This window comes from Chaetodon trifascialis, chromosome 21 (genome assembly GCF_039877785.1).
Source record: "Chaetodon trifascialis isolate fChaTrf1 chromosome 21, fChaTrf1.hap1, whole genome shotgun sequence".
NCBI classification, from domain to species: domain Eukaryota; kingdom Metazoa; phylum Chordata; class Actinopteri; order Chaetodontiformes; family Chaetodontidae; genus Chaetodon; species Chaetodon trifascialis.
Window position 1 is genome coordinate 938,567 of NC_092076.1, and position 24,720 is coordinate 963,286.

General features: G+C 49.6%; 1 protein-coding gene across 5 annotated transcripts; it reads right to left on the reverse strand.

Moving 5' to 3' along the window:
- Positions 1 to 34: 34 nt before the first annotated feature.
- On the reverse strand, positions 35 to 24,720 carry LOC139349475 (KAT8 regulatory NSL complex subunit 1-like). 5 transcript variants are annotated; one of them, XM_070990293.1, is made up of 16 exons: positions 24,683 to 24,720; positions 23,931 to 24,013; positions 17,713 to 19,180; positions 8,018 to 8,159; positions 7,762 to 7,845; positions 6,302 to 6,411; positions 5,734 to 5,875; positions 4,640 to 4,805; positions 3,954 to 4,109; positions 3,221 to 3,433; positions 2,964 to 3,115; positions 2,653 to 2,777; positions 2,497 to 2,554; positions 1,997 to 2,109; positions 1,657 to 1,909; positions 35 to 1,578 (listed from the first exon to the last, which is right to left on the reverse strand). In XM_070990293.1, exons 3-16 carry the CDS (start codon positions 19,110 to 19,112, stop codon positions 1,372 to 1,374), a joined length of 3,321 nt encoding a protein of 1,106 aa, XP_070846394.1. In that variant the 5' UTR covers positions 19,113 to 19,180; positions 23,931 to 24,013; positions 24,683 to 24,720; the 3' UTR covers positions 35 to 1,371. The 5 variants fall into 5 exon arrangements, with proteins under 5 accessions (XP_070846394.1, XP_070846397.1, XP_070846396.1 ...); XM_070990296.1 differs by lacking the exons at positions 23,931 to 24,013; positions 24,683 to 24,720 and adding an exon at positions 21,585 to 22,053; XM_070990295.1 differs by lacking the exons at positions 23,931 to 24,013; positions 24,683 to 24,720 and adding an exon at positions 21,585 to 22,049 and having other exon boundaries at positions 2,653 to 2,774.

The window sequence follows — 24,720 nt, forward strand, 5'->3', positions numbered from 1 at the left end:
GAACACTGAAGGACTCGAGGCCAGGACAACGACGCCAAGTTAAACATAAATGTTTTAATGGTACTATTTACAAAAAGAAAAACAACTCTGCTTTGATTAGATTAACTGCTGCAACAATCGAACAGGTACATCGACATCTCGCTTTACTACAAAAGAAAACAGTGACTGATGGCTGTGGCATAAAAAGGTGGAAAATGAAAACCATAGATTTTTTTTGCATAGCAATTAGTTACTGGGGGGGAAGGGGGGGGGCAGAGTGCGGCCATGACAGTGTGGGGCAGCAGAAACAGAAGAAGTGTAGATCTGAGCCACGAGACGGCGGCACGGCAGGAAGTCCTCCCCTCAGATGAAACCTGAGCTGGGCGGCGTCTGAGAGCTGCTACATGAGAAACGTCTGCGAGAAAAGCTGTCGAGCCGAACCAGAAGAAAGAGGAGGGGGCCACTGTTACGTCTTTATTTTCCACAACTGAACTTTTCTAATACAGCAATGACTGGGGGGGGGGGGGGGCAGCAGACGCACAATCAGCCGACACCTGCGTCGATCGATCCTGAAGAAGTGGAATCCTACCGAGTGCCGCCGTGGTCGAGCTAACACGAGCATGTTTGTCAGCATGCAGCAGCGCCTCCTGCAGGGCAAGTGCTCTAAGGACCCCCGGGCCTCTGCGCGTCCCCCCCTTTAAACAGAATGGAGGGGAGACTCTCCAGAGAGACTGTGAAGGAATGATTTACTATCAAAGAACACGATGAAGGAGAGCCGAACAGACGAAGACACGTCAGGAATGACAACAGAAAGCCAACAGAAGAAGAAGAAGAAGAAGACCTGGCAGTCGGAGAAGTGCTCTGGTGATGTCAGGCGACCTCTAGAGGGACGAGAAGGGACCACATCTCAAATGTACCTGTTTATTTGGATGAGGAGGAGGAGGGGGAGGAGGAAGAGGAGGGTGTTTTTTCTTGTTTTGTTATTTGTCACTCCACTAAAAATGTACATGGGAATTACAAGCAAACTAGTCAATAGAAAACACCCTTTGGCCATATTTGAGGAGTCCGCTACATAGTGCGCTACGAGTGTACACGCGACATATGAAACACCACTAAGCCCCCATGTACATTGTTTAGCCTACTACAGAAAACATTTTTGTAACGTGTTGTTTTATACTTTTTTTTTACATTTATCCTTTTTTTCCTGTGACAAAAACAAGTGTAGGGAAAGGCTTCTATCTCCATAATGTTCACTAAAAACTGTGAAAGTATTAGACTGATGTTTGAATATCAAACAACAGGAACCCTTTAAATCTTATTCTGCGTTGAGGTTCTGCTTGTTAATGCCAGAGAGGAGCTGTGGGGGGGCGGGGACCTCAGCCTGTCAGTCATTCATCGGTGGGTGGAGGCCTTGTGTTTGGGGCCGCCGTCCTCGTCGCAGGGCGGCTCCGCGTCGTCCGAATCGAGCCGTCCGTAGGCCGTCGCTCGGCAACCTGAGATGCTGCGCATTCTGGGCCTGATGTGGTCGCTCTCCGCCTCGGGTTCCGGGGCCGGGTCCTCCGGCAAGGGGAAGCTGCGGCGTTCCCACGGCGCCACCGTCTGCAGACACCAGACACGGTTGGTGAGACGTCCTGTACAGTGATGACTAACACACAGGTGAGGGCAGGTGATACGTACCCGCTCTTCAAAGGTGAAGTCCGGCGTGGAGCACCGCGTGTCCTCGCTGGACAGCAGCCGGTGGGAGTCCCTCGAGCACGGCGTGTGGGGGTTGGAGGCGGTGTCGGGGCTGGCCGGGCTCATGGGCGACGGCACGTGGCTGTAGTCGTGCAGCATGGGGCAGTGGCCCGGGTCGGGGGACGCGGGCTGGGGGGTGGGAGGGTTGGTCCCGCACAGCAGCGGCGTGGTCCGCCCGTCCACCGACTTGTACGACCTGCGGGATGACACACAGCACAGTTCACACCTGCAGCCTACAGCCGACATGAGCGCATCACAGCGTGCGTGAGGTGCCGGCGGCGACCTGCTGCCCCTCCTCTTCGCCGGGGCCAGAGCCATCCAGGTCCAGCGGGACCGCTCCTGGTCCTCATAGGGCTGGTGGAGCTGGGTGAAGGCTGCGTCCGTCAGGTCCTCCACCTGCAGACACACAACACCATCAGGACCCTGGACACGAACACATCATCATTCACTGCACATGAATTCTTATCACACGCTGTGTCGGTGCTTCTCAGGACGTCACAATAATAACATCGTTAACCAATCACTGAAGAGCACCTGGAGCAGACAAAACGCCCGCTGGACATAAAGTAAAGCTCGTGCTCTGAAGGTCCACGTGTGCAGCGTGGACGAGGACTTTCCAGCCTCCACTGTGAAGAGACGTCCTTGGACTGTTTGTCCACCAGGTGTCACTGTTCACTCGCTGAGAGCAGAGCTCAGGCTGTGCTGCTCATCATGACAGTGAACACGTCCACACGGACCGTTTGACAGTTACCCCCCCCCCCCCACAGAGACAGAGACACTGACCTCCCGTTCGTTTTCCTCTTCAGTTATAGGCTGAGAGAAGACGTCCACACTTCGCCAACTGCACAAACACAAACACAAAGGTGAGCAGAGGAGACAGGACGCCGCAGACGAGCTGGTGGACGGCTCACAGGACAAACAGCGCAGGTGTTTGCTCACCTGGGTGTGAGGATCTCTTTGTACTGCAGCTTCTCCACCCGGGTGGTGGCCGCCACAGACATGGGGATCACGATGTTGTTGATGTCGAAGGAGCTCTCGCCTCGCCTCCTCTTGATGGGCTGCTGCTGGAGGACGAAGCAACACGAGAACATGTGAGGATTGGACAGGGCGGCCTTGACGTTTCAAACATTACATTTGCACAGGAAGTGGACTGGGAGCTCTGAACAGGTGCTTCAGTCAGCGACAGGTAGGGGGCAGCACTGCTGAAGCTGCAGCTGATCATCACATAGTGAAGCAAAGCGTTTCCTTACAGGTGTGCTCGGGACGCTCTGGCTGCCGGCGCCCAGCGGGGTGGAGTTCTCCGAGGACGTGGACAGCTGGCGTGTGAGGGGGCTGTGGAGGGACGAGTGCATGTTGGCCAGGCTGGGGCAGGGGCTCGAGTCCAGGAAGAGTTTGGGGGAGGCTGCAGGAGAAGGACACATCGAGACGACTTTGATTCATTAAACAGTTTAAAACGAGCGCGTTCACAGCAGCGGCGTCTGGCTGAGGCGGCGTCCGGCAGACTCACAGTCAGTCCTGTCCAGCGAGTGCTCTCTTAACCTCTTCCTGCTGAAGGTCTTGTCGTAGGGCCCTAACGGGGTGGAGAGGGTCTGCAGCCGCTCCGTCTTACACACGGTCTGACCCTCCAGCCGGGCTGCGTTCAGTACAGCGCCGCCGCCGCTGCTGCCGCTGCTGTCCGCCGCCCTCGGCTTCTCAGCACGGTTCTTATAGTGGCTCAGTCCTGCAACGCAGCAAACGTGCACATCATCATTATTATTATTATTATTATTATTACACGGTGAGTTGTTTAATATGCTGCTACACTGGACGTCTGCAAGCCCCTGAATTCAGGAGACTCGACACTAGCATGATGTATGTTCAGCCAATGAAACAGAAGACTCAGAGAGCTGCTGCAGACATGTAAGAACACAGGCTGAGAGGAGGGGGGCTGGGCGACGGCAGCCAATCACGTTGCTGCGTCTGTGGCGTTGTGACATGAGAACGGTTACTGGGACAAACGTGGTGAAATAAAAACCACCTACAATAAAGTGTGTCACTGTGGAAAGAGCAGGATGAAAAAACATTTCATAATAATGACCTTTAAGAATTTATGGGCTTATTTCACAACGTCATGACGACATATTCTGTCTTTTCACTTCAGAGGACGTCAGACGACCTGACGCTTCAGAGCGTGTGTGTGTGTGTGAGTGTGTGCGTGTGTGTGTGTGTGTGTGCATGTGTTTGTGCGTGTGTGTACTCACTGACTGCCATCAGCGAGTTGGTGAACTTGTGCTTCTCTTTGGACGAGGACAGCTTGTGTTTGAGGGAGAGCTTCTTCAGCGGCTTGCTCCTCTCCAGCGACTTGGTCTGCCACTGGCTCTTCATCACCTGCTGCAGACGTAGGCCTATACAAACGTCTGAGGGAGAGGTAAACAAGAGGGTTACGCTAAATCAGGAGATGTCTGCATGCAGCGCAGAGGGGAGCGTAAAGCTGGAGGCTCCAGATTGGCCATCTGCAGATCAACATTAGCCATTCACGATGACATGAAAGATTTATCAGGGGCCGTGGGCATCGACTGCACGAGCCAATCCTGTGTCGTCTCGTGGTTGTAAATACAACTTTGTCTCATGCATCAGTGGAACGCAGCTCGTGTTCTGTACGTGAGATCAAACTGAACACGTTTCCTAATAACCTCACACCACATGAAGACATGCAGGACAGACAGACTGAGAGCAGAAAGGACATGTCATGACTGAGTGGAAAAAGCAGCCAGGCTGTGAGAACACGACACCGTTTACAGATAGAAAAGATTGTGGAAATCTCTGAAAATGTTCCCTCAGAACTTCCTGGCAAGAAGTCCCTCTACAGCCACTCCCTGTTTGTCTTCCCCTCTGGACGCAAAGTAGGAAATGACTGCATAAACTGAGCGAGGAGTCCACAACTGACCGTCAGGGAAGGAGAGGATGGGGTGAACGCCAAGATCCAGTCTTGACAGGCGCTCCAGGGTGGGCAGCTCGAACTGAGGGTCCTCTCTGGGGGTGGGCCAGCCACCGCACATCACACAGCTGGGGTTAACCCTGCAGTTACACTGGATACAGCTGCTTCTCTGAGCCTGGGGGGTTAAAAAAGGGGGTTGTAAACCATGTAAAGCTCAGCTGTGCATATTCATGATTCTACACATTTAAGTTATCATGTGGAAGATTTAAAGAAACATCTGTGATGTCACCGACACGCCGTGGAGACTGAGCCTGTGGCCCTCTGACAGAAGTACTGCAATATTTATACAACTGCAGTGTTTGGACTGAGCGTCAGGCAGAGAAAACTCTGAATTAAGTTACTGCAGACGCAAACCCAACACTTCCTGCTGCTGCAGCTTCACAGTAAAAGCATTTAACTTGTGAAACATGAGATGACTTTTATTCTGAAGCAGCCACAGGAAGTGCAGCGTGTTTGTCCGTCTGACTGCTGTCGTTGGCTCTCGGTGACAACATGAGGACTAATGTGAGCTCTGCTTGGCTCTGAGATGCAGAAACACGTAAAGCAGAATAAACACTGAAGGGAATTCAACTTCAGCGCCGTCCTCAACATGCAAACCGTCAGAATGACAGATGAACTGCTCTGCTGACGAAGAGGAGGCACTGCGAAGGCTCGTTAGGACTGATGAGAGCGTTCAGTGTGCACAGCTCCTCCTCATCAACAGCCCGCCGATGTTTCCCCTGAACTTAAACTTGTGAGGCGTCACATGGCGATGCCTCTTCTTTGTTGTTTGCCCCAGTTTTTCATAAACAAGTCATCCATGTCTTGTTTACTCTGTATTATGCTACAAACAGGGGAACGAATCAATGAGTGCAGCCTGAAACACAGACCACGTTGTCATAGAATAAAAGTCCAAGCCATTGACTTCCTCGCCGCACGTCCTCTCAGCGTCACGCCGTTCACACACACACACCCTCAGTCCTTTAAGGTGGACGTGCTGCAGCGCCTCGATGATGTGACGGCGCCCATAAATGCGAGCGTGTCGTAAACAGACGCGGACTCACCTTGCCGTTCAGGTTGGGAACCGCGTTGGGCTGAATGAGCCGCCGCCGCCGGCAGCTGACGAGCGGTCGCGTGCGTGCAGCCACACACGTGCTGTCGTAGGCCAACGGCTGCTGGTGCTTGGCGTCTGCGCTCTCTGCCATCCTATCACAGGACAACCAGCACACGTCACACACGTAGCACCTTCACATTAAACACACACACTTCTGTCCAGCTCAGCCAAGACATCAGGGACACGTGTGGTCTCATTTTTACGGTTTGGAGACAAATACTGCACATTAAACTAAAGCTGAAACAGACACTGAGGGTCAAAGGTGAAGTGATATTATGGGATGTAAACTTTTTGTTGTTGTCAAACAGAGAATTTCAGTTTACTTCACATGTGAAAAAAGAGGAGCTTTACATCCACAGAAGGTGAAATGAGGAAATATTCTGATTAATTATCAACATGGCTCTAATTTGACTTTGATCCACTGAACAAAAAGCAGCTCATGGTTACAGAAGGCTAAACTCCATCATGATCCCAAGCCCCCTCCCGTGTCAGACCTGCTGGACCATCGTCAGCCGTACCTGCTGAGGACGCCGTTCACGGGTTGTGCGTTTTGACCTTTCAAAGGGCCGGCCTCTGTGTTGGCGATGTGGGCGGTGCCTGTGTGCTCCAGCCGTTCTGAAGCGACATCCTGCATCGACAGATAAGACGAAACCAGTAAGATTACACCTCGTGCTAACGGGCACGCTACGCAGGCTGAGCGACACGTGAGATGTCTGAGGAAACTGCGTAACAGACTAACTGAACCCTCCTGGTCCTCAGTCACTGTGGAAAGCGTCGCGCTCCCCCCAAACTAAAGACCCCCTCTGCACCGTCATCAGGACGCATCGCCTCCCCCTTCACCAGCGTTCACACACAGACGCAGCCATGGTTTCACTGAAGCTAGCGCAGGTCCTGCCCTCAGTTTGGAGGTCTAATCCCACACGTCACACTTTTTATTCTTCCTCAACATTTACTGAACAATGCTGCTGTGAGAGCAGATGATATTTGTGTTGAAGCGCACAGCAAAGACACAAAATCATACCATTAAGCTTAACGAATGGAAACACAGCAGTCCAAACCACCAGGACAAGAGGCCACTCCTGCCGCTGTGCTGGTTTAACTGGTTTTACATTTGTACAAACAATAGGAACACATTCAGAGACACAGATCCTGCGATAAATTATTTGTTTATTGCACAAAAGCTCTTCTGTCTGATCGTTTCAGACCAGAGAGACAGATAAAAAAACAATTTCCTGTCAACATTTAACATTTCATTTGCAAGAGACTCTTTGACAAGAACCAACAACCCGCCTGTCACTGATTATCAGCCAGCACGAGGACAAACATTCACCTGCGACACAGCGTCCCGTGTCAGACGGACGGACAGAGTGCTGAGTAACAGCTGGTTTAGTCATGAACCTCAAACACTGACACGCTGAAAACTGGTTTCCCTCATGTCTCTTCAGACCAGTATCCTTAACGCTCCTCAGCCAGATGCAGGTTAACTCGAAGGAGCCGACGTTATTCAAACAGCGTGAGGACGTTTTATGAAAACATCTGAAGCTTAAAGATTTAGCTTTGTTTTTTTGTTTTTTTTTTGCTGAGCCTTTGTTGAAAGACGCATGACCTAAATTACAGCTACGCAGAGTTTTGAGGCTCATTCTTTATTGCACATTAAGCGTGAATGCTTTAAAAAGTGGCCTGGCACGTTTTTCATTTCCACAATGTACAACCCGATAAAAGCAGTCAGTCATTCAGTCGTGATGCTTCAACAATCTTAAAAAACACCACAGGATCCTGGTGAGACCTGACGAAGCTGAGAACACTCACTAAGACAGACATGTGTCCACACGTCTCAGACTGGACGGGTAATCATTGACGAGTCCGCTCAGAGGACACACACGTCACAAAGTCATTCGGTTCAGCCCACAGAGACAGAACATGGCCACAGCACACCTGTGCAGGAGGGCCACCCTCCGCCGGCTTTCGCTCTGCTTACCTGAGTATTTACAGGCTCTGTCTTCATTTCTGTCCCACCTGCAGACACTGCGCTGGGGGCAACACCTCCCAACTCTACTGAGCCCTACAGAATCAAGACCCGAGTGTTACACCTCCACCCCGAAGCATGACGATCACATTTAAGAGACCAACTGATGGAACAGCTGTGTGCTTTGTCGCACACATCAGATGTAAGCTGAATATTGTCTGACTCAGCAGAGGAACAGACGTCGTCCGGCACACAGTGAGCGACTGACCTTGCTGGCGCGGATCTGTCTGTAGATGTCGGTCTGCTGCCGGATGCGGTACTCCAGGTCTGAGATGTGGGCCTGGAGCCAGTTCCAGTGGCTGATGATAGCAGCTCTCTCCACGGTGTAGCGGCTCTCCGCCCGCTTCCATCTGGGATTCAACAAAAAGAGAGAGCGAGTGGTCACTTGAAGGTGAACGGACGACAAGAAGCCTGTCCATCATTTAACAAACACACACACGTAGATTTATGTGCTTTAAACGGGCCTAAACCAATTAATAGATGTCAACTATTTTAATAATTCAATCATTTAAGTGACAAAAAACCTTTTTTCAGCTTCTCAGACATGAAGACTTTCTGCTCTCCTGCTTTATATCCTTAAACTCAATATATTTGGGTTTTATACTGCTGATCAGACAAAACAAGACCCCAGAAGACGTCAAGACCTTTGACTCAGAAGTTGGGATCAACACTTCTCATTATTTTCTGGAACAATCGAGAAAATAACCAGCAGATTTATCAATACTGGACACAATTGTTAGCTGCAGCCCTAATTTCAGTTAGTTAAAGTTGCTTTGTTTCTTTATTTCAACAAAGAGAATTATTATTGAGTTGTAAGTCGTGTACAGGCACGTATGGCGAACGCCTGGTCTGCCATGATCAGCAGCTCAGCAAACAAAAACACACTGAAACATGAGTAAAACTGATCATTTAAAGCACGATCAGTCAGCCTGCGAGCATTTCCCCCGTCAGACTGCAGAGGTCAGTGAATCAGCGCTGAACGAAGCTCCCAGCAACGACAACTGCAGGCGCCCTGGAAAAACACTCCAGTCACAAACAGCACGGCCAGGCATGCGTCTGAAGCGTGGGAGAAATATAGAAATGGGAATTTCCATTACAGGGATTTATTTGATGGCAGAGAATGAACACCAGCTGAGAGCGGAGTACTCCATTTTACCAGTATGACACACAGAATGGGCATTTCAAAGGCAGACATGAGAGGAAAATGTCTGCTGGTGCAGCGTGCAGCAATGACCACAGAGGGCGCTGTTTCAGCCAAACGCAGCTGCAGTGACCGTGGCTGAACAATGAGAAAATGACTCAGATGGCAGACAAAGATAGACCTTGCACTCCTCTGCGCTTTCTCCTCCCCACACCCGTCTGTTTTCAATTTTCAGAGCTCCACCAGGATGGAGGAAGTCGGAAAAGGCTGCTGCCGAGAGAGGCAGAGGAGATGGGAAGGGGAGACAGAGGGGAAGGAGGGGGGGCAAAAGAGGGACAACGAGGACTGGGAAGCTCTGGCAGCCTGGGGAGGAACAGACGGGCTTTAAAAGCAATCTACAGGCCACAGGGTGCTGGGGGGTGGGGCTGGGTCAGGGAACAGTGCGGCAGACACTGGGAGAACCAGTAATCCAGCCAGGCATCCTGTCTGACTGTGGAGCTGAGCAGAAGGAGAGTTACTGTGCCTTCGACGGCGACATCAGCCGCCAATCAGTGCAATGACAGACGTCTCCATTCCTTTTTTACTCAGCCACAACATTTAGTGATCTGTGGCTCATTCGCTGCGATACAGCATCAAGGACACTGCTGCACGCAGCTCCAGCCTCACCTGCTGCTAACGTGTCCTACGGCTCGTCTTCAGACTCAGTCCTGATGTGCACAGATCAACAAACGTGATGTTCATCCTCACGGGGCGGGGAACGTTCACCAACGCCACACGGCTCGTGAACACGCCCGTGCTGGTGCATCTGATCAATGCGCTGGCAATTCATTTGCATCCGCGGGTCCCCGCAGAGACGTCTTAGAACAGCACTGGTTAGTCTGAGCCCGAGAGCCACGGTTCTCCGTGCGGTGGGGGGCTGCCCGAGCCATCGAACGGAAGACAGGCCGGATGAAACGTCCCTCGGCATGAACTGGAAAATGATCTCAGGGAGATTCAGCCTGTCACCGACAGAGGACACTGGGCATGTGTCGCAGAGGCAGTTCAGCATTGACCTGCTTACAAAGGCGAGGAAGGCCAGAGAAGAGGGACTGACTGAGACCTGATCCAGAAACCACGGCTGGAGAGCAGCAGATCCCAACTCCAGTCCTGGGGCTGTATTACCAGGACTGATTCAGACCTGAATTCAATAAAAAACTGCAGAGAGAGTCAAAGACTCGTCAGTTTTCAGGTCTGCTGGACGAGGGCTGGCAGCCATGACTGCAGACTGAAGCGAAAAGGACGCAGGAAGAGCTGAAAGTGAAGTTTAGTTAAATATAAACACAGAGGCCATTACGAGTCCAATGACCTTAATCATTAGAGTGCTGGAGGAGGAGGAGGAGGAGGAGGAGGAGGAGGGGTCAGTGAGCAGCATTGAGAAATCCCCCCTCCCGACACCAGGAGCTCCATCCCCCATCTAACCAGGACATATTTTCCTCCCCCCGCTCTCCCACACAAAGCACCAGCGGCGATCACTACAGCCGTGCTTTTCTGGCTGTCAGCACATTCTCCATTGTGGAGCTTCTCTGGATGCAGCACATATGTTGTATGGTGCCGGGTCCCCCTGACCCACACTGTCCCTCCAAAACCAACACCACGCTCACAGACCAGCCCAGCTCGTCGCGTCTGGGCCAAGAGCTGACCGCCACGTGTCCGTCTCAGAGACCCGTGTCCTTACAGATGCTCAGAGACGCTTCCAGGTGCTGCTAACTCGTTCTGATGCTGCCATTTAAAGCCAAGTCAAGAGCTTTAGTTCACTTGTCCACAGTCCATCGAGTGTATTTGTACTGCAGGGTCTACTTCCTGTCCATATGGACACATGATGGGCTGGTGGAAGGAGTTTACGCTCCATTTTGGTTGACGCTTGTGTAAGAGGCCATGTAATTGTGCCATACGCTCGATAATATGTAATTCTGAAAACTGAAATCGGCCATTTTGTGCTCATGTCCTCACACATGTGCCTGTATGGAAGGGGTGAAGGCGAAGGAGGAAGTCACTCAAAGTCCTTTTTAACCACTTGGTTAGGACATCTGCCATTTTTCAACAACTGTTTACAGACAGATCATTTCACTTAGAATTCACGACATCATGATGTCAGTTTACATACACCAAGCTGACTGTGCCTTCAACCTGCATGGAAGTGTCCAGATCACGATGGTGTGGCTTTGGTGACACTTAGGTGTGAAAAGTGCAAATGAATCCCAGAACAGCAGCAGAGAAGCAGGTGACGATGCTGGTGGAGAAGGATCATCATTCAAAACCAACGTAACCTGACAGGCTGCTGCTGAAACACCTCCAGAAAGACGCCACGCTGTGTTTGCAGCCACACATGGAGACACAGCTCACTTTTGGGAGGAATGTGTTCTGGTGTGAAGAAACAGAAATTGAACCGTTCGGCCATGATGACCACCGGTATGTTTGCAAGCCAAAGAACTGACTGGTGCACAGCCATCATGAGGAAAGAAAACTGTGTGGATATATTAAAGCCAGGAAGTTAAAGCTTGGTTGCAAATGGGTCTTTCACACAGACAACACAGCATTTCCCATAGGAATCCTAAAGAGGCATCAGCCTGGACTACAGAGACGTCCTCACACAAGGTGGACCTGAGCGCAGCATCACCTGTTTGCTGCTGTACAGTCATCTGTTTCTAACGCTGACACACAGATCGACCTGCAGCAGGGAAGCAAATCAACGTCTCACACAATCACATGAAACGACTTCTGACACTGAAGTCAAATCTATTCATACACAAAACGTGAAGATTCAATTCAAAAGTCCATTTTAAAAATGGTAGAAAATAACTGTTTTCTGTCCAGCCTGTGCACAACACCAACAAATTAATTTAGGGAAAACAGTGAGCACGGAGCTCAATAACTGCTGAAGAACACAAAGGGGGCAGTGAACTGAACTGCCTGTGAACAGCACAAATATGCAGCCATGCAGCTCATATACGCTGCATGCTCATCTCTGCACTGTGCTCAGCTGCCTCTGACACAACAACACAATGCAGTTTGGAGCCTGAGTGGGAAATGCAGCTTGCATCTGTCCCTTTTCCTCACTTCCATTAATTCTGTTGCTCCAGCAAAACTTTGCATGTGTGCCGCGACTGTGACGTGCTGCTGCTGATGGAAACACGATTTGAATATCCATATTTGTCTCAGGGCGGCAGGGAAAGGAGGGTAAGGGTCTCCAAACCATCCTGCCACAAGAATTCAACCCTGCAGCCTCCAAAACTTCCTTGACAGACCTTATAAAAGACAACAGAGAAGGCCATTACAGCAGGCTGTGTTTTCAATGCAAACAGATATGACATTAACTACACGGGCTTTTCTAATTTGGGCTAAGGCGCGCTCTGTAGCACAGACTGTGAGGGGAAATCCAACTACTGTATTCAGACTAAGCAGACATTAACTCCAACTGTGGGGGAGAAAATGTTTGATCATTATGGCTCTAAAAAAGCTCATGTCTGACTGTTATCTGCTCTTATGTGAATTTGGTGACAGCTAACGATTCCATAACTTCCACTTTATCATACGTATGTCCACATTTGGAAACGTGGGCTCCTTGTACAGAAGCCCCGCGGAGGAACGTGGTTATGCAGAGGGAAACAAAGACCTGCAGATATTCTGCTTTTTCATATGAAGCAATAAAACCACTTTGCAATTATGCTTCACAAACCGTTCGCTCGTCATTCACGCTCGGTAACAAGAACAAGGGAAATCAAAGCAGCAGCTGTCATTTTAATTTCTTTGTTCTCTGGAGTCAAGGATTTTCAAAGCACATTAAAAGAGCTGAAAATTATCCAAACACTGAAACATTAATGGCGGTTGAAAACGGCCTTATTTTTCAGGTCTGTTGTGATGTGCCGGGGCGGCCGGCTGGAGTTTCACAGGACAGCTGCTTAAAGTCATCTTCTACAGGAAGAAAGCGCTCGGGAGCCGGGCTGAGAACACGGCAGGCCGACTGGGTGTGGGGCAGGAAAAACCAGAGAGGGCAAACTCAGCCAGAGAGCTGCAGCAGTCATTACATAAAAGAGGGGGGTTATGTAACGCCTGTGGGTTCGTGTTGAGGAACTTGGGCCGAGCTAAATACATCCAGATGTGTCAAACGGGACAGAGACCTATACTATACAGGCACTCGCATACATACATGAACACTCACACACACTCTCTCACACACACACACACACACGGGAATGAAAAGAGGAAAAAACACAGCTAAGCGACTCAGACTGCAGAGTAATGCTGAGCCATAAGCATGAAAGGCACGCAGCGGTCTCAGCCAGCCGTAGTTACCCTAGTTCACGGGCAGCAGGCAGACAGGCATTTGAGCTGCCTCGCTGCATTAAGATCACGCAAACATGGAGCCTGCTTCCACCGTCTGACACACACCAGCCTGCACACCAAGGTGTGCTTTGTCGCTGGTCAGTTAACAAAATTTCAGAGGTTTTCGTCGCTCTGTCTACAAGCCATTATGTAAGATCTGAGATTTCCTGATGAGCATTATTGTTGCCTCAGAAACAAGAAACTGTGCCCACTCGCTTCTTAACGCAGAACAAGCCGTGCTCCGTGTAACATGCCTAAATAATAGACTCTCCATGAATCGTCTTATTCCAATGCATCAACTGTCTCAGTCGTTTTGCAGTGAGTACAAAAGCAGACTTCAGCTCTGAAGCTAGCAGCACCCACACCCTCGCAGAGGCCATTATGGACGTCACATTCACAGATAGGCACACTGGCTCGAGCAGAAAGGCCCTGCAGCATAAGCACGGCAACAGATGTTGGCTGGCCCCCAATCCTCTAAGATACGGGAAACCACGTCTGCAGCATAGACAGGGATGACAGGATTAGCTGTAAGCAGCGCTGCATCCAAACAAGCAGCCCAAATAGGTTATTTTCCACACTGCTGTAAACTCAGCTGACGTTAAATAATTGAGGTGCTGCTGCCTGAAGAAGACATTACATTGTCTGTAGTGTTGACTGGTGTAGTGCTGTAAGCCATTAATTGGCAACTGAGACAAAATGTCAGTGTGAAAATGTGGCATAATGCGCACACACACACACACACACACACACACACACACACACACACACACACACACACACACACACACACACACACACACACACACACACACACACACACACACACACACACACACACACACACACACACACACACACACACACACACACACACACACACACACACACACACACAGGTACAGTTCCTCGGTGCAGGGGTGGGAGCTGAGAGCCAGCTCTCAACCTGCTGTGGGATGGATGATTATACAGCTGCTTGTGAAGGCATCACAGATGGACAGCTTCACGTATCTACGGCAGCTTTCGCTCAGCGTACAAAGAGTTATTAGGATTACATGTGCCACCACTTGGCAAACATTTGCAAACCTATAAGTGACAGGTGTGTTCATGGCAACAACACAAAAACTTTCGAGAACGTCTGAGCACATTAACGTAGCTCTCTGAGCCCGTTCTGTTTGGCTCACAACGTATGTTTTACTGTGTTGTGATGTGATCAACAAAACTGTGGCGCTCATACAAACATGGCTGAAGCAGCTGACGCGTGCCCTCAGATCTGGGTTACTTTCATGGGTGAAAAATGACATGGAAGGCAACATGTCAGTGTTTGTTTCAGCTGGCTGTTATGTGGGTCAGCATCTAAAGATTACAGCTACTGACACCTACATTCATTAGAAAATGAATTCAAAGCTTCCTGACTGCACTATAACTTAAAGTAACGTACACACTAAAAGGGCTAACATGTTGAAACTGTCTGACTACACCTGAATGATATCTAATCACAGACCAGCGCGCTGTAGTCCAGCTGCTCTGGCAGCTGTTTTATCCACAGGTACGACAAGAAACAAGGATGGTCCTCTTGTCACAGTGAAATAGTTCATGTAGTTGTTGAACATGCTAAGCAGTGTTGTTGTGTATGAACGTACGTTAACAGCGTTAGCAGCTATCTGCTGTGCTGGGAGTCGTTCACAGCTCCAGCCTGCAGGACCAAACACCAACCCAAACGTCTATACATTTATGGAAACCTGTTTCTACACAATGAGGACTTAGCAGTAGTTAACGGCGGTGACTAATGTTCCAGAAGCTTCACAATAAAAGCCTCACAATGGTTGGCTGCTGGAAGGCTTTTGTGGTGAAGCAGGAACAACGTGTGTTGTATTTCCAGCTGAAGATTCGCTGCAGCTCAGAAAGAAGACGATGAGAAACTTGAGTTTTTAGCGACTGGTAATTTTGCCTGGTAGTTTGAGGATGCTTCATCAAAATTAGAGGAAAAAAGCAGCGAGGGCTGTAATGAGCTGGTGGAGTCATGTTTCCTTTATATTCAAGTTGCTGCCCTGCACCGCCTGTTGAATCTGAGTAATGCCTCCACGTCTTTCAGAGGCTTTCTCACACAAATGAAACTACATGACGGAAGCACTAAGGCTGTTTAGAGAAATATGATTGGTCGACCCGGACTCAGCAGAGATCCAGAGCCGCGAGCCTTTTACCCAGAGCGTGAACACAACGAGGGAAGGAAACACAATGACTGTGGGTATGCAAAAAATGCACAACACTGCCTGATAATGTACGACACAATCATCTGTGCTGAAGCTGAGCCAAATCCTGCCTTCACCTATAAATCAATCCTCCATTCACGGCCCAGAATTAATGCAGCCTTTGACCTCTTTTCCTTTGTGTGGTGTTTATATGTATGAGGTGTAATGATGTGATACGCCTTTACAAAAATGCAGTGTAGAAAAATATCACATTTGATCGTTTCGATCCAATCACTTCCTTCACGATTTAATGACAAAATGTTATTTCAGATCAAACTCCTGTCATGACCCCAGCGAGCCGACCTGACCAATCTCATTCACTGTTACAAACAAGCTGAATTCAAGACACTCAGCAGTATTAAAGGATGATTTACTATTTGTGGAAAGCACCTTCAAGTCCCAGGGGGCTCCATCTTCACAACCCCCGAAGACAGAAAGAAGTGTTTCACTTTCACTTGAGAGAACACCTCATACCAACCATCAGTGCAGTGACTCACATCGATGCATATTTTAAGTAAAATCACTGATCACTGGATCTGGCTCACAAGACACTCGGTGTTAAAGGACTTGTGTCAGGACACGGGGCAAAACGAATGACAAAATAAAACCAGTTGTTTTCAGATTCATTTATCTGTGTGTGAATGAAAAGAAAACCTCTAAATGAATTTTCTATATGTCAAACAGAAAAACCTTACTTCTGAGGACGTCGTATTTGGTTATGAGCTGAAAGGTTTTTATTGCCTCACTGTGTGATTTAACGCCTGTAGAGTAACAGACATCATTTATATCAGAGCAGACTGCCAGAAGGCAAAGAAAGCCTTTAAACAGGCGCCTCCTTCTTCCTGGAATAACGTACAGAGCAGCTGAAGTTACTACAGAGGAACTGCATTTTAAAGTACTGATGTCGATGTGGCGACTCTCACTGAAAGCGTTTTAAAACGCTGCCTGAACGCATCAAAGCCGTGTCTTCCTCTTGACCTTGCGCTGCGTGTCCTCTGGATGTGGCGTTGGCTCGTTCGTCGTGTGACAGCTGCATTTGTCTGAATCGTTTCTGTTTACTGTTGGAACGGTGTTTGCCGCCCTGTCGGCCAACTTTGTTTACATGAACCATCACATTCAAACTGACTCGTCACCACCTCTCACTCTCAATGTGAGGCCACATAAATGAAGCTCACTACCCCCCCCCCCCCCCCCCCCCGAGAATTACATGCTAGAAACAGCTCAAACACCTCCTTTATAAGTCCTCTGACCTCAAACGGCACAACACGCAGTTTAAATACGTTACGGGCAATGTTCTGCTCTTGGATCATGTATGCTACAAACACACGCTTCCTGTTGCATTATGAAGATATTTAGGTCAAAGGTCTAAAGTCAACAGAGTAGAGGATAATAAAAATCAGTGTTCTCTGCTGCACTGTTAATAATCTACCCAATCCTACACAGGTCAGTAAGTCCATTAACGCTGCTGACCCACCTGCACCATTTTTTCCCCTTTCACACACTAATGGCACAGAAACGAGACCTTCCCATGGAATTCATTTGCCGGCTCCCACTGAGGTAAACCTGACATCACAGCAGGCAGCATGTAAAAAATATAAAACCCACACCTTCTGCAAAACCACCACCACCACCCCCAAAGTCTATGTTTCTTACTGGTTTCGGTCTAAATCAAAACACTGAGCGGCTCTGTGGGCGCTCGCCTGCTCGCTCTGCAGATAAACAGAACGTTCAGTTTCAGCCCCGGCCCTCTCAGGAGGAAGCGCCGTGTGACGAGAGAGCTTTTCACTCCGCGTCCACTCGAGCCTGCGTGTTCTCGGCGGGATGGTACCACCCACACGACTACACATGCTCTCTGGTCCAACGGTATCTCTACCCCTCCCCTGGAGTTTGACCCAAGCACCACTGAGGCAGACCAGGCGCTTATGATTGCCATCGGCACCTGCTCGGCCTGGAAATACAGGAACATTCACAGGACAGAAGAAGCTTCCTGCACCGTGGAAATGTGAGAGTAATGTGAGTTACTTGGCTGTGTGGAAATGAAGCCCATTCACTGTGAAACGCTTCAACATTCAGCTCGAGCCTCAGCAGTGAATTTTCCCGTGCTGCCTAAAAAAGCTTGACGTCTCTGTGGGCGACGACACTTTCACTTACATTTTCACATGCCGCTGCTCTCTGTCCACTCTGGCCAGCTCCTCCTCCTCCAGGTCAGAGTCTCCTCCAGAGCTGCTTTCTGTTACATCTGAGTCAAAGGCGCTTTCTGCTGAATGAAGGTTGGCCGACCCGCTCAGATACAGCCTCTCCAATTCCAAGGGCATGGCGCCGCTTTTCAGGAAGCGACTGAGGCTGTCTCTGTTGTTTGAGGAAGAGTGGCGTCCAGGCCTCCATGTAGCCGTTGGGGTCGCCGCCTCGGATTTGCGGTTACCAGCCAGTAGCCGGTTGAGAGCCGAGTCCAAGAAGCCATCCAGCTGCTGCTGGATGTGTCGCTCCACCTGCTTGGCCTGTACAACCTGAAGACGTTTGCGCAGGCGCCGTAGCCGGTTTTCAATCTCAGCTTGGCGGCTGCTGTTGAGAAGGGTGCGCTCCCTAACGTGAGCATCAAGGCTGTCCGAAGAAGAACTACAGGATAGAGGAGGGTGTGGTGCAGGTGTGCAGGACGGGGAGCCCTGCTGGCTGCTGCCTGGTCTCTCCCTGTCAGAACCCTGTGGCTGACTGGCAGGCGTGTGTGAATCAGCCTCCTCAAAATTTGCTTGTTCAGTGGGGTTTGGGTTGTCATGGGTAAAGGGAGAAAGTGCAGCAGACTGAAGCACTGGTGGTTCAAGGTTTTTTCCATCTGTATTTTGAGAAACCCCAGAGGAATGCTTCTGCTTAAGGGTTCCTTTCACCGGGATATGCCCTGATAAAGTAGCCGTCAAGGTCTCAGAGTCCAAGTTCTGTGGCTGGGGGTCTGCGGTGGCAGAAGGCTTGTCACCGTTCACTGCCACCACGCAGCCAGGGTCAGACATGGTGGCCAGCTTCTTGGCCAGGCCATTGACAGGTGCCATGGGCTGGCCACCCCCGTTGGTGCTGCCACTCATGAGACTTTTGAGCTGGCCGCCAGAGAGTTCTATCGCCTGCCTCTTCCTCAGCAGGAAGTCTCCTCCGCCGTTGAGCAGGGAGCTGGGCAGTATCCTGTGGCTTTTCAACACAGACTGTTTGATGAGGACTCCTTGCAGCTTGATTGACTCCTTAGTTGAAGGGACAGGTGTCACATCCGAGCAAAGGTAAGAAGCCACCAGCGGCTGGAGCTTGCCCAGGGCCGAGGCCTGGGCCACAGAATCGGCTTGGGGCTGCTGCTGCTGCTGTTCCTGATCGCCGCCACAGAAGTCAAGAGGGCACTCTTCGGAGGTGGCCTTGCACTTAGCGGGGCCGCTGCTATGGATAAGGATGTTGCTGGCGTTACCGTTGTTCTCTGCACTGGCCGGTGAGAGACTTGAGGATGGGGCAGCCAGTTTGAAGCGGATGTGGTGAGCTTCGGCTGGGGCGTCGGTGAGAGCGGGCGCCATCGCAGCCATGCAGTGCAGAGGGACGGGCACCGCGGCCTGCTCCACACCACCCGCTTACTGCCCCACCTGAGGACAGCCTGAGACAGGAAAGAGAAGGACAGCGAGACCAGAAATGAAGTTAAACACGGCAGGATGTTTTGACAAATTTCTTCATACAAAAGAAAATTTCTGGAGTGAAAAGCAACATGAAGGCAGGCTGTACCTATGTGATACAACACAACTGAAGTACTTGTACTACAGTAGGCCTTTAGAGTGAGTGGAAAATTACTAACCACCACCCAAAAAGAAAACAGCATTTCCAAAATATTTGGCACCAAATACAACAAATGAAAATGCACCAATACCACTGTTTCACAGAGTTTGACATACTGAGTCAAAACCAAACCTACAATATCTACAACTAATCTAATTAAAGGCCTAATGAAATTAACTGGTGACTCACTGCCGTTTTGTTGACCTACTGGTTGCAAGTGCTGCTAAAAATGATCATACAAAAAGGACCAGGCCAGGAGAAACACTCCAGGTGAACCAGGTGAACTGGAGGAGCATCTTAGATCATCAGTGACGGCTCACTTAGCTCCTACTAAATTCCAGAAAATGAAATCTGACTCCAGCGTAATCACAGTACTGCATGTGTCTGCAGAGGCCTTCTTCCATGGCTTCAATAAATATGAAAAAATGACGTGCTCCGGCCTTGGTCAATGGGATGCTAACGATATACATGGAATAGCAGCAGACATCTGAGCTACATCAATGGCCAATAAATAATTCCCACTACACCCGTGCTTGTGTGAACAAGCCTTCATTGTCATTTACTTACAAGGCGGCTCTTTATAGGATAAGCTTTGGAATTTGATTCAGACGGAGGAAGAAACAGGGAAGGCCAATGCAAACTGTCCAGAGCCCACTGCCCTACATGTGCCCTGGTCAGTCAGTGTGCAGCAGGGCTGCACACAGGCGGTGTAAGTAGGTGGATTTAGGCCCCAGCATTAGTCCAAAGCACATGATGTCATCCTGACTGTGTTCCTGTGTCAGTTTCAAATGAACCTATTAAACCCTCCCAATTTCCCACATATTACTGCCAGCAAGATGATCTCAAATATGTCAAGCCAAAGACAATGACGAGATCAAGATGAAGTCCTGCTTCAGCTGTGAACGAGCCGATCACACACAGACTGCCTGTTTGTCCGGATCACATTTGAAAGAGGCTCCCTTCAGATGAAACGCGGATAAAAGCGAGCTGCATCTCCGCGGATCGTCTGCAGGGTCAGATGAATGGGGGCTCAGTATTTCACCGCAGTTTCTAGTCAGCGCGCACTACGCCATGTTGGTATTTCCGAAGCAGATTATGCAATGCAATTCATCTACCTAAAACCGCCCATTCCGCCCCAAACACACACAACTTCTTCACGTTACGAGGGTTTAAATAACGTTAGTAACCGCACGACTCGGATTCATTGTGCATTATAACACCGGGTTCACACGAACTGTCTCGCTAGAGATGCGACAAAAATGTCCACATCCAACGTTAGCCAACCATAACGTAATCACCAAAATGTCTTCCTGGTGTTTACAAAAACATCTGAAATGTTAAAGGAAGGCTGGCTGCCCGCTGCCTCCGACTGGAATAACGTTATTTTATCAATCCCAGCAGCTTCCGCGGAAAACCACACAGCTCCAGTGTTTTTGTGTCACCGATCCGCGCCAGTGAAAACCACCAAGCGATCATCACATCAGCCGGACTCCGAGAGGCACAAGATAATATCTCCGTAAACCGTCAGCGGACACACTGCGTGCAAATGACTGCGCCTCGCTTCTGGCTAACGTTAGCCCCGAAAGCTGCTGATGTAAGAAACACAACCTGCTGGAAAGCTGCTCTCACGGGCGGGCGGACCGCAGTGAGCCGCTGCCTGCCCTCATCACATTATCCACCGTTTTGTCGCTTTTCTCACAGCAGCACAACTTGGCCGTGTCCGCTGTTGGTGAAAACCCGCCGAGCTTCACGCAAACCTCGTTAGACAAGTAAACATTTTAGTCGCTAGCTACGTAACCTCCGCTCGCCTCAGTCCCAGTTTAGGTCAATAACGCCCCAAGTAATGTGTGTTATACGTTAAAAGCCAGGATAGCACGTGTATTAACGTCAGAGTTAAATACGGGTCATGAAACAGCACAGGGGTCCGTGTTCGTCCATAATAACGGGACAGCTTCACTCGTTATGCATCACAACTTATTTTAAACAAGGCTTTAAGAGCTACTGCACAGCGGAGACACGGTGTGCATTGCGATCACACTGAGGAAACGAACACAGGCAGCCTGTTATTGTAAATGTGAGGTGGCCGTCCTTTGCCCTGCTTCCGTACAGTATTTGTTGTGTAATGGAGCAGTACGTAACGTTAATGCACATATGTCAAAAGCTGAGAAGTTGGGAGTAGACCCTGCCAGTCTAGCTAGCTCGCTAACAAAGAAAAAGGAGGAACCTACCACGTGACGAGGTTGCACTATCCGAGGGAATTTCGGCAACAATCCCCTGCAGTTTTGGTGGAAAAAACCAAGGGTGCTAGCACAAAAACACGGCCGGATTCGATCACTCTGCCATTAATTAATCCAGAAATGCAACCAGATTGCCCAAAAGGCCCAGTTGTCGGAGCCGCTCGGCTTCGTTCCGGATTCAGGCAATGGGCGAATCAACGATCTACACCTTGCTCGCCTGCTAGCTCGCCTCGCCGCCGCTACAGCGAATATAAGACAAGGCCGTGAAACACTCCTTTCTAGCCCGAATTACTTCAAATGTAGGCGATTTCACCGCAATCCGTGACCAAAAACTCCAATTCTCAGAGAGCGAAAGGTAATCCAGAGGGCAGTTTGTCGCGAGCCTTTTTCTCTCGTTTTAGGGAGAGACGCTTAGAAAATGGCGGCTAGCTCCTCTCCCTCGGATTTGAGTCTGACAAACATAGAAGGGCTGTGTGTGTATGTGTGTGTGCGCGCGCGCATGAGTGTGTGTGCGCGTTGCCTGCTGGTAGGCGGGAGACATTTCTCATAGTCGCCACTAGAGTAAAGGGCAGATAAGAAACGACATAAAAGCTCAAAAGAAGACACCACAGGAGGGCATTGTCTTCAAAACAGCGCGCAGCGTCAGTTCGCAGCCTCGGACTGATGGAGGTGTTTAACTGATAATATCACCTGCGCTGGTTGACACCACACGGACAATATTCACCCTTTATGTTCAAGCCCGCCTGCGTTTAACCACCTGTTTTTATCCACATTAATCACCTGTGCACAAAACCGACCGTTCACACCGACAATAACCCGTAACGGATAGAAAATAAGGGTTTGACTTCCTCGTTTAAAAAGCTGAATTATGCCAGTTTAAGAGCTGGGAAAGGCTGCTTGAGCCACCCGTTTCCGCTCGGCCTCACAGCAGAAAACTGGGCCGAGTCGAGGCCGTCTGGCTCCCGTGTCACTTTTACAGGAACCGGATCGCCCACCATCCAGCAGCCCGTGTGCAGGTGCAGCCAGCGGCCACGCGGGGGCGCTCCTCTCCACCTGAGCCCGAATATAATCCAGCAAACAGCTGCGACAACAACAAAACCCAGCGCACCTGCACTGACCGCTGGACTACAGACACAGCAGCATAATGCAGTTTCACACTCCGGCCTTCCAGGCTGGCTTTGTGGAGCCTGTGCAGACATCTGAGGCCACAGCTGGCTGCGATGGAGTGGATTAAGATCACATATAACACAATAATATTTCATAACGCAGCACAACACCACAGTTACATAAAACATCCGTGACACGTCTCAGCAAGCGTTAACCAGGCCTGGTGTTGTTTTACATGGTGGCTCCTTGTGTTTTTTGTTGTAAGAAACCTGTTTATAATTTAACAAAAGAGGATCACGGCTCGTGTTAAACGCCGTCCATTTTCCCAGGAAACGCTAATGTTTATAATGTCAGATCCTCTGATGAGTAACAACCACATAACTGTTTATGAAGTTATGCATCATTAATTTAAGCCTGGTAAACAGCAGACATGGCTTACATAAGCAGTGTGAATGTCCAGGTTTCAGTGTCTCTGACCACACAATGCTTGGATTTGTTGTTTTACTGTTAAGTGATGCAAATGAATGCATATCACTAATTTCCTACGTGTCTTGAATGGCCTCTGTGCATTATCAGACTACCAGAGTACACACGCATAATAAAAAGTAATTATCAGTGTGTGTGTGTGTGTGTGTGTGTGTGTGTGTGTGTGTGTGTGTGTGTGTGTGTGTGTCTGAGAAACGGTCTACCCGCCTGTTTTGAAAATTGGATCAAATTTCTATGTAAATAAAAGTCTCAGTAGGCAGATTATAAAAGTCAGGATGGAACAGCTGTTATCCAGTAAATCTTCCGCGGCGCTGCATTTATCCAGGTGAAAACATCCATCCATCCATCCGCACCGCCGTCTTCTCAGCCTGCTCCAGCTCACGACAGCAACAGGCGATGCAAAGTTTCCAAAACCTCCAGCTCCACATCCTCACACCCCCCCGGGCGTCCTCACAGGCGTCCCACACTGTAATCCATCCGGCATGTTTTCTGTCTCCTCCCAGTCGGACACGCCTGTTGTCTGAAATACCTCCACTGGGATGAGGGGGCACCTCACCTGTCTCCTGCCCAGGTGAAGAGGGCAGCTCATGTCTGCCTCAAGCATCCACAGCCTCGTGTCTGTTTTACCCACCACTCAGAGCCTCTGACTGCAGGTGAGGACTGATGAAGCGCATCGCCCCCAGACTCCGCCAGAAAACACACAAAAATAAAATCTAAGTAAAAATAATGAATATTCAGGAATACCTGTAAATCCATTGTTGTCATACTGCATTCAGTAATCCACGGGGCCATGGTTCCAGTCACCACGGATGGAAATGACATGACACCTGAAGACAAAAAGGCAGAGAAGACAAACGTGAGACGAGTCCTCTTCGAACAGCTCGGGACTGAAGCAGACTCACTGGGCAAAGTTGTCAGCTGTCTTCTGATGTCTTTCCTGGCAGCGGCGAGACTCTCAAGGATTTCTACGTTCAAGCTAGCGCTAGCTGGCTAGTTACCCACACGAACGTTATCATTGCAAATTTATAATGAAAAAGTTTTAGATGTTGGCTAATTTTAACAGTGAGCCTGGAAATTAAACCGTAAGTTGTGAAGGGGGGTTTCTCTGTTGACTATCGTGTCAAGGAATGCACTGCCAGTGATTTTTATGGCACAATTAACAGTACTTTCTCTCAACGCTAGTTGAGAAGCTAATGCTAGCCCAGCTAATATTTGAGACTGAGCAGCACCGACGTAGCGAGCTAACGCCGAGAGGCTGGCCAATAGCAGCCAACGCAGCTAGCAGGCTAAGCTAATGCTCGCTAGCTTGTTTGCTTCCCGATCCCACACTGACTTCTCAATGACTACCGTTTTTTGCACGTTTGGCAGAAAAGTGTGCTAAAAAAATCTAACCTACTCCAATCGAACAGCCGGAGGTTTAACCAACTGAGTGCTTTTTCCCGAGAAGCGTGGCGTTCTTTAATTTTGAGAGAATAACAAGACAAAATCTTACTTACCTGCTTGTCCTGTTACTAACCGTTTACGACTTGATAAC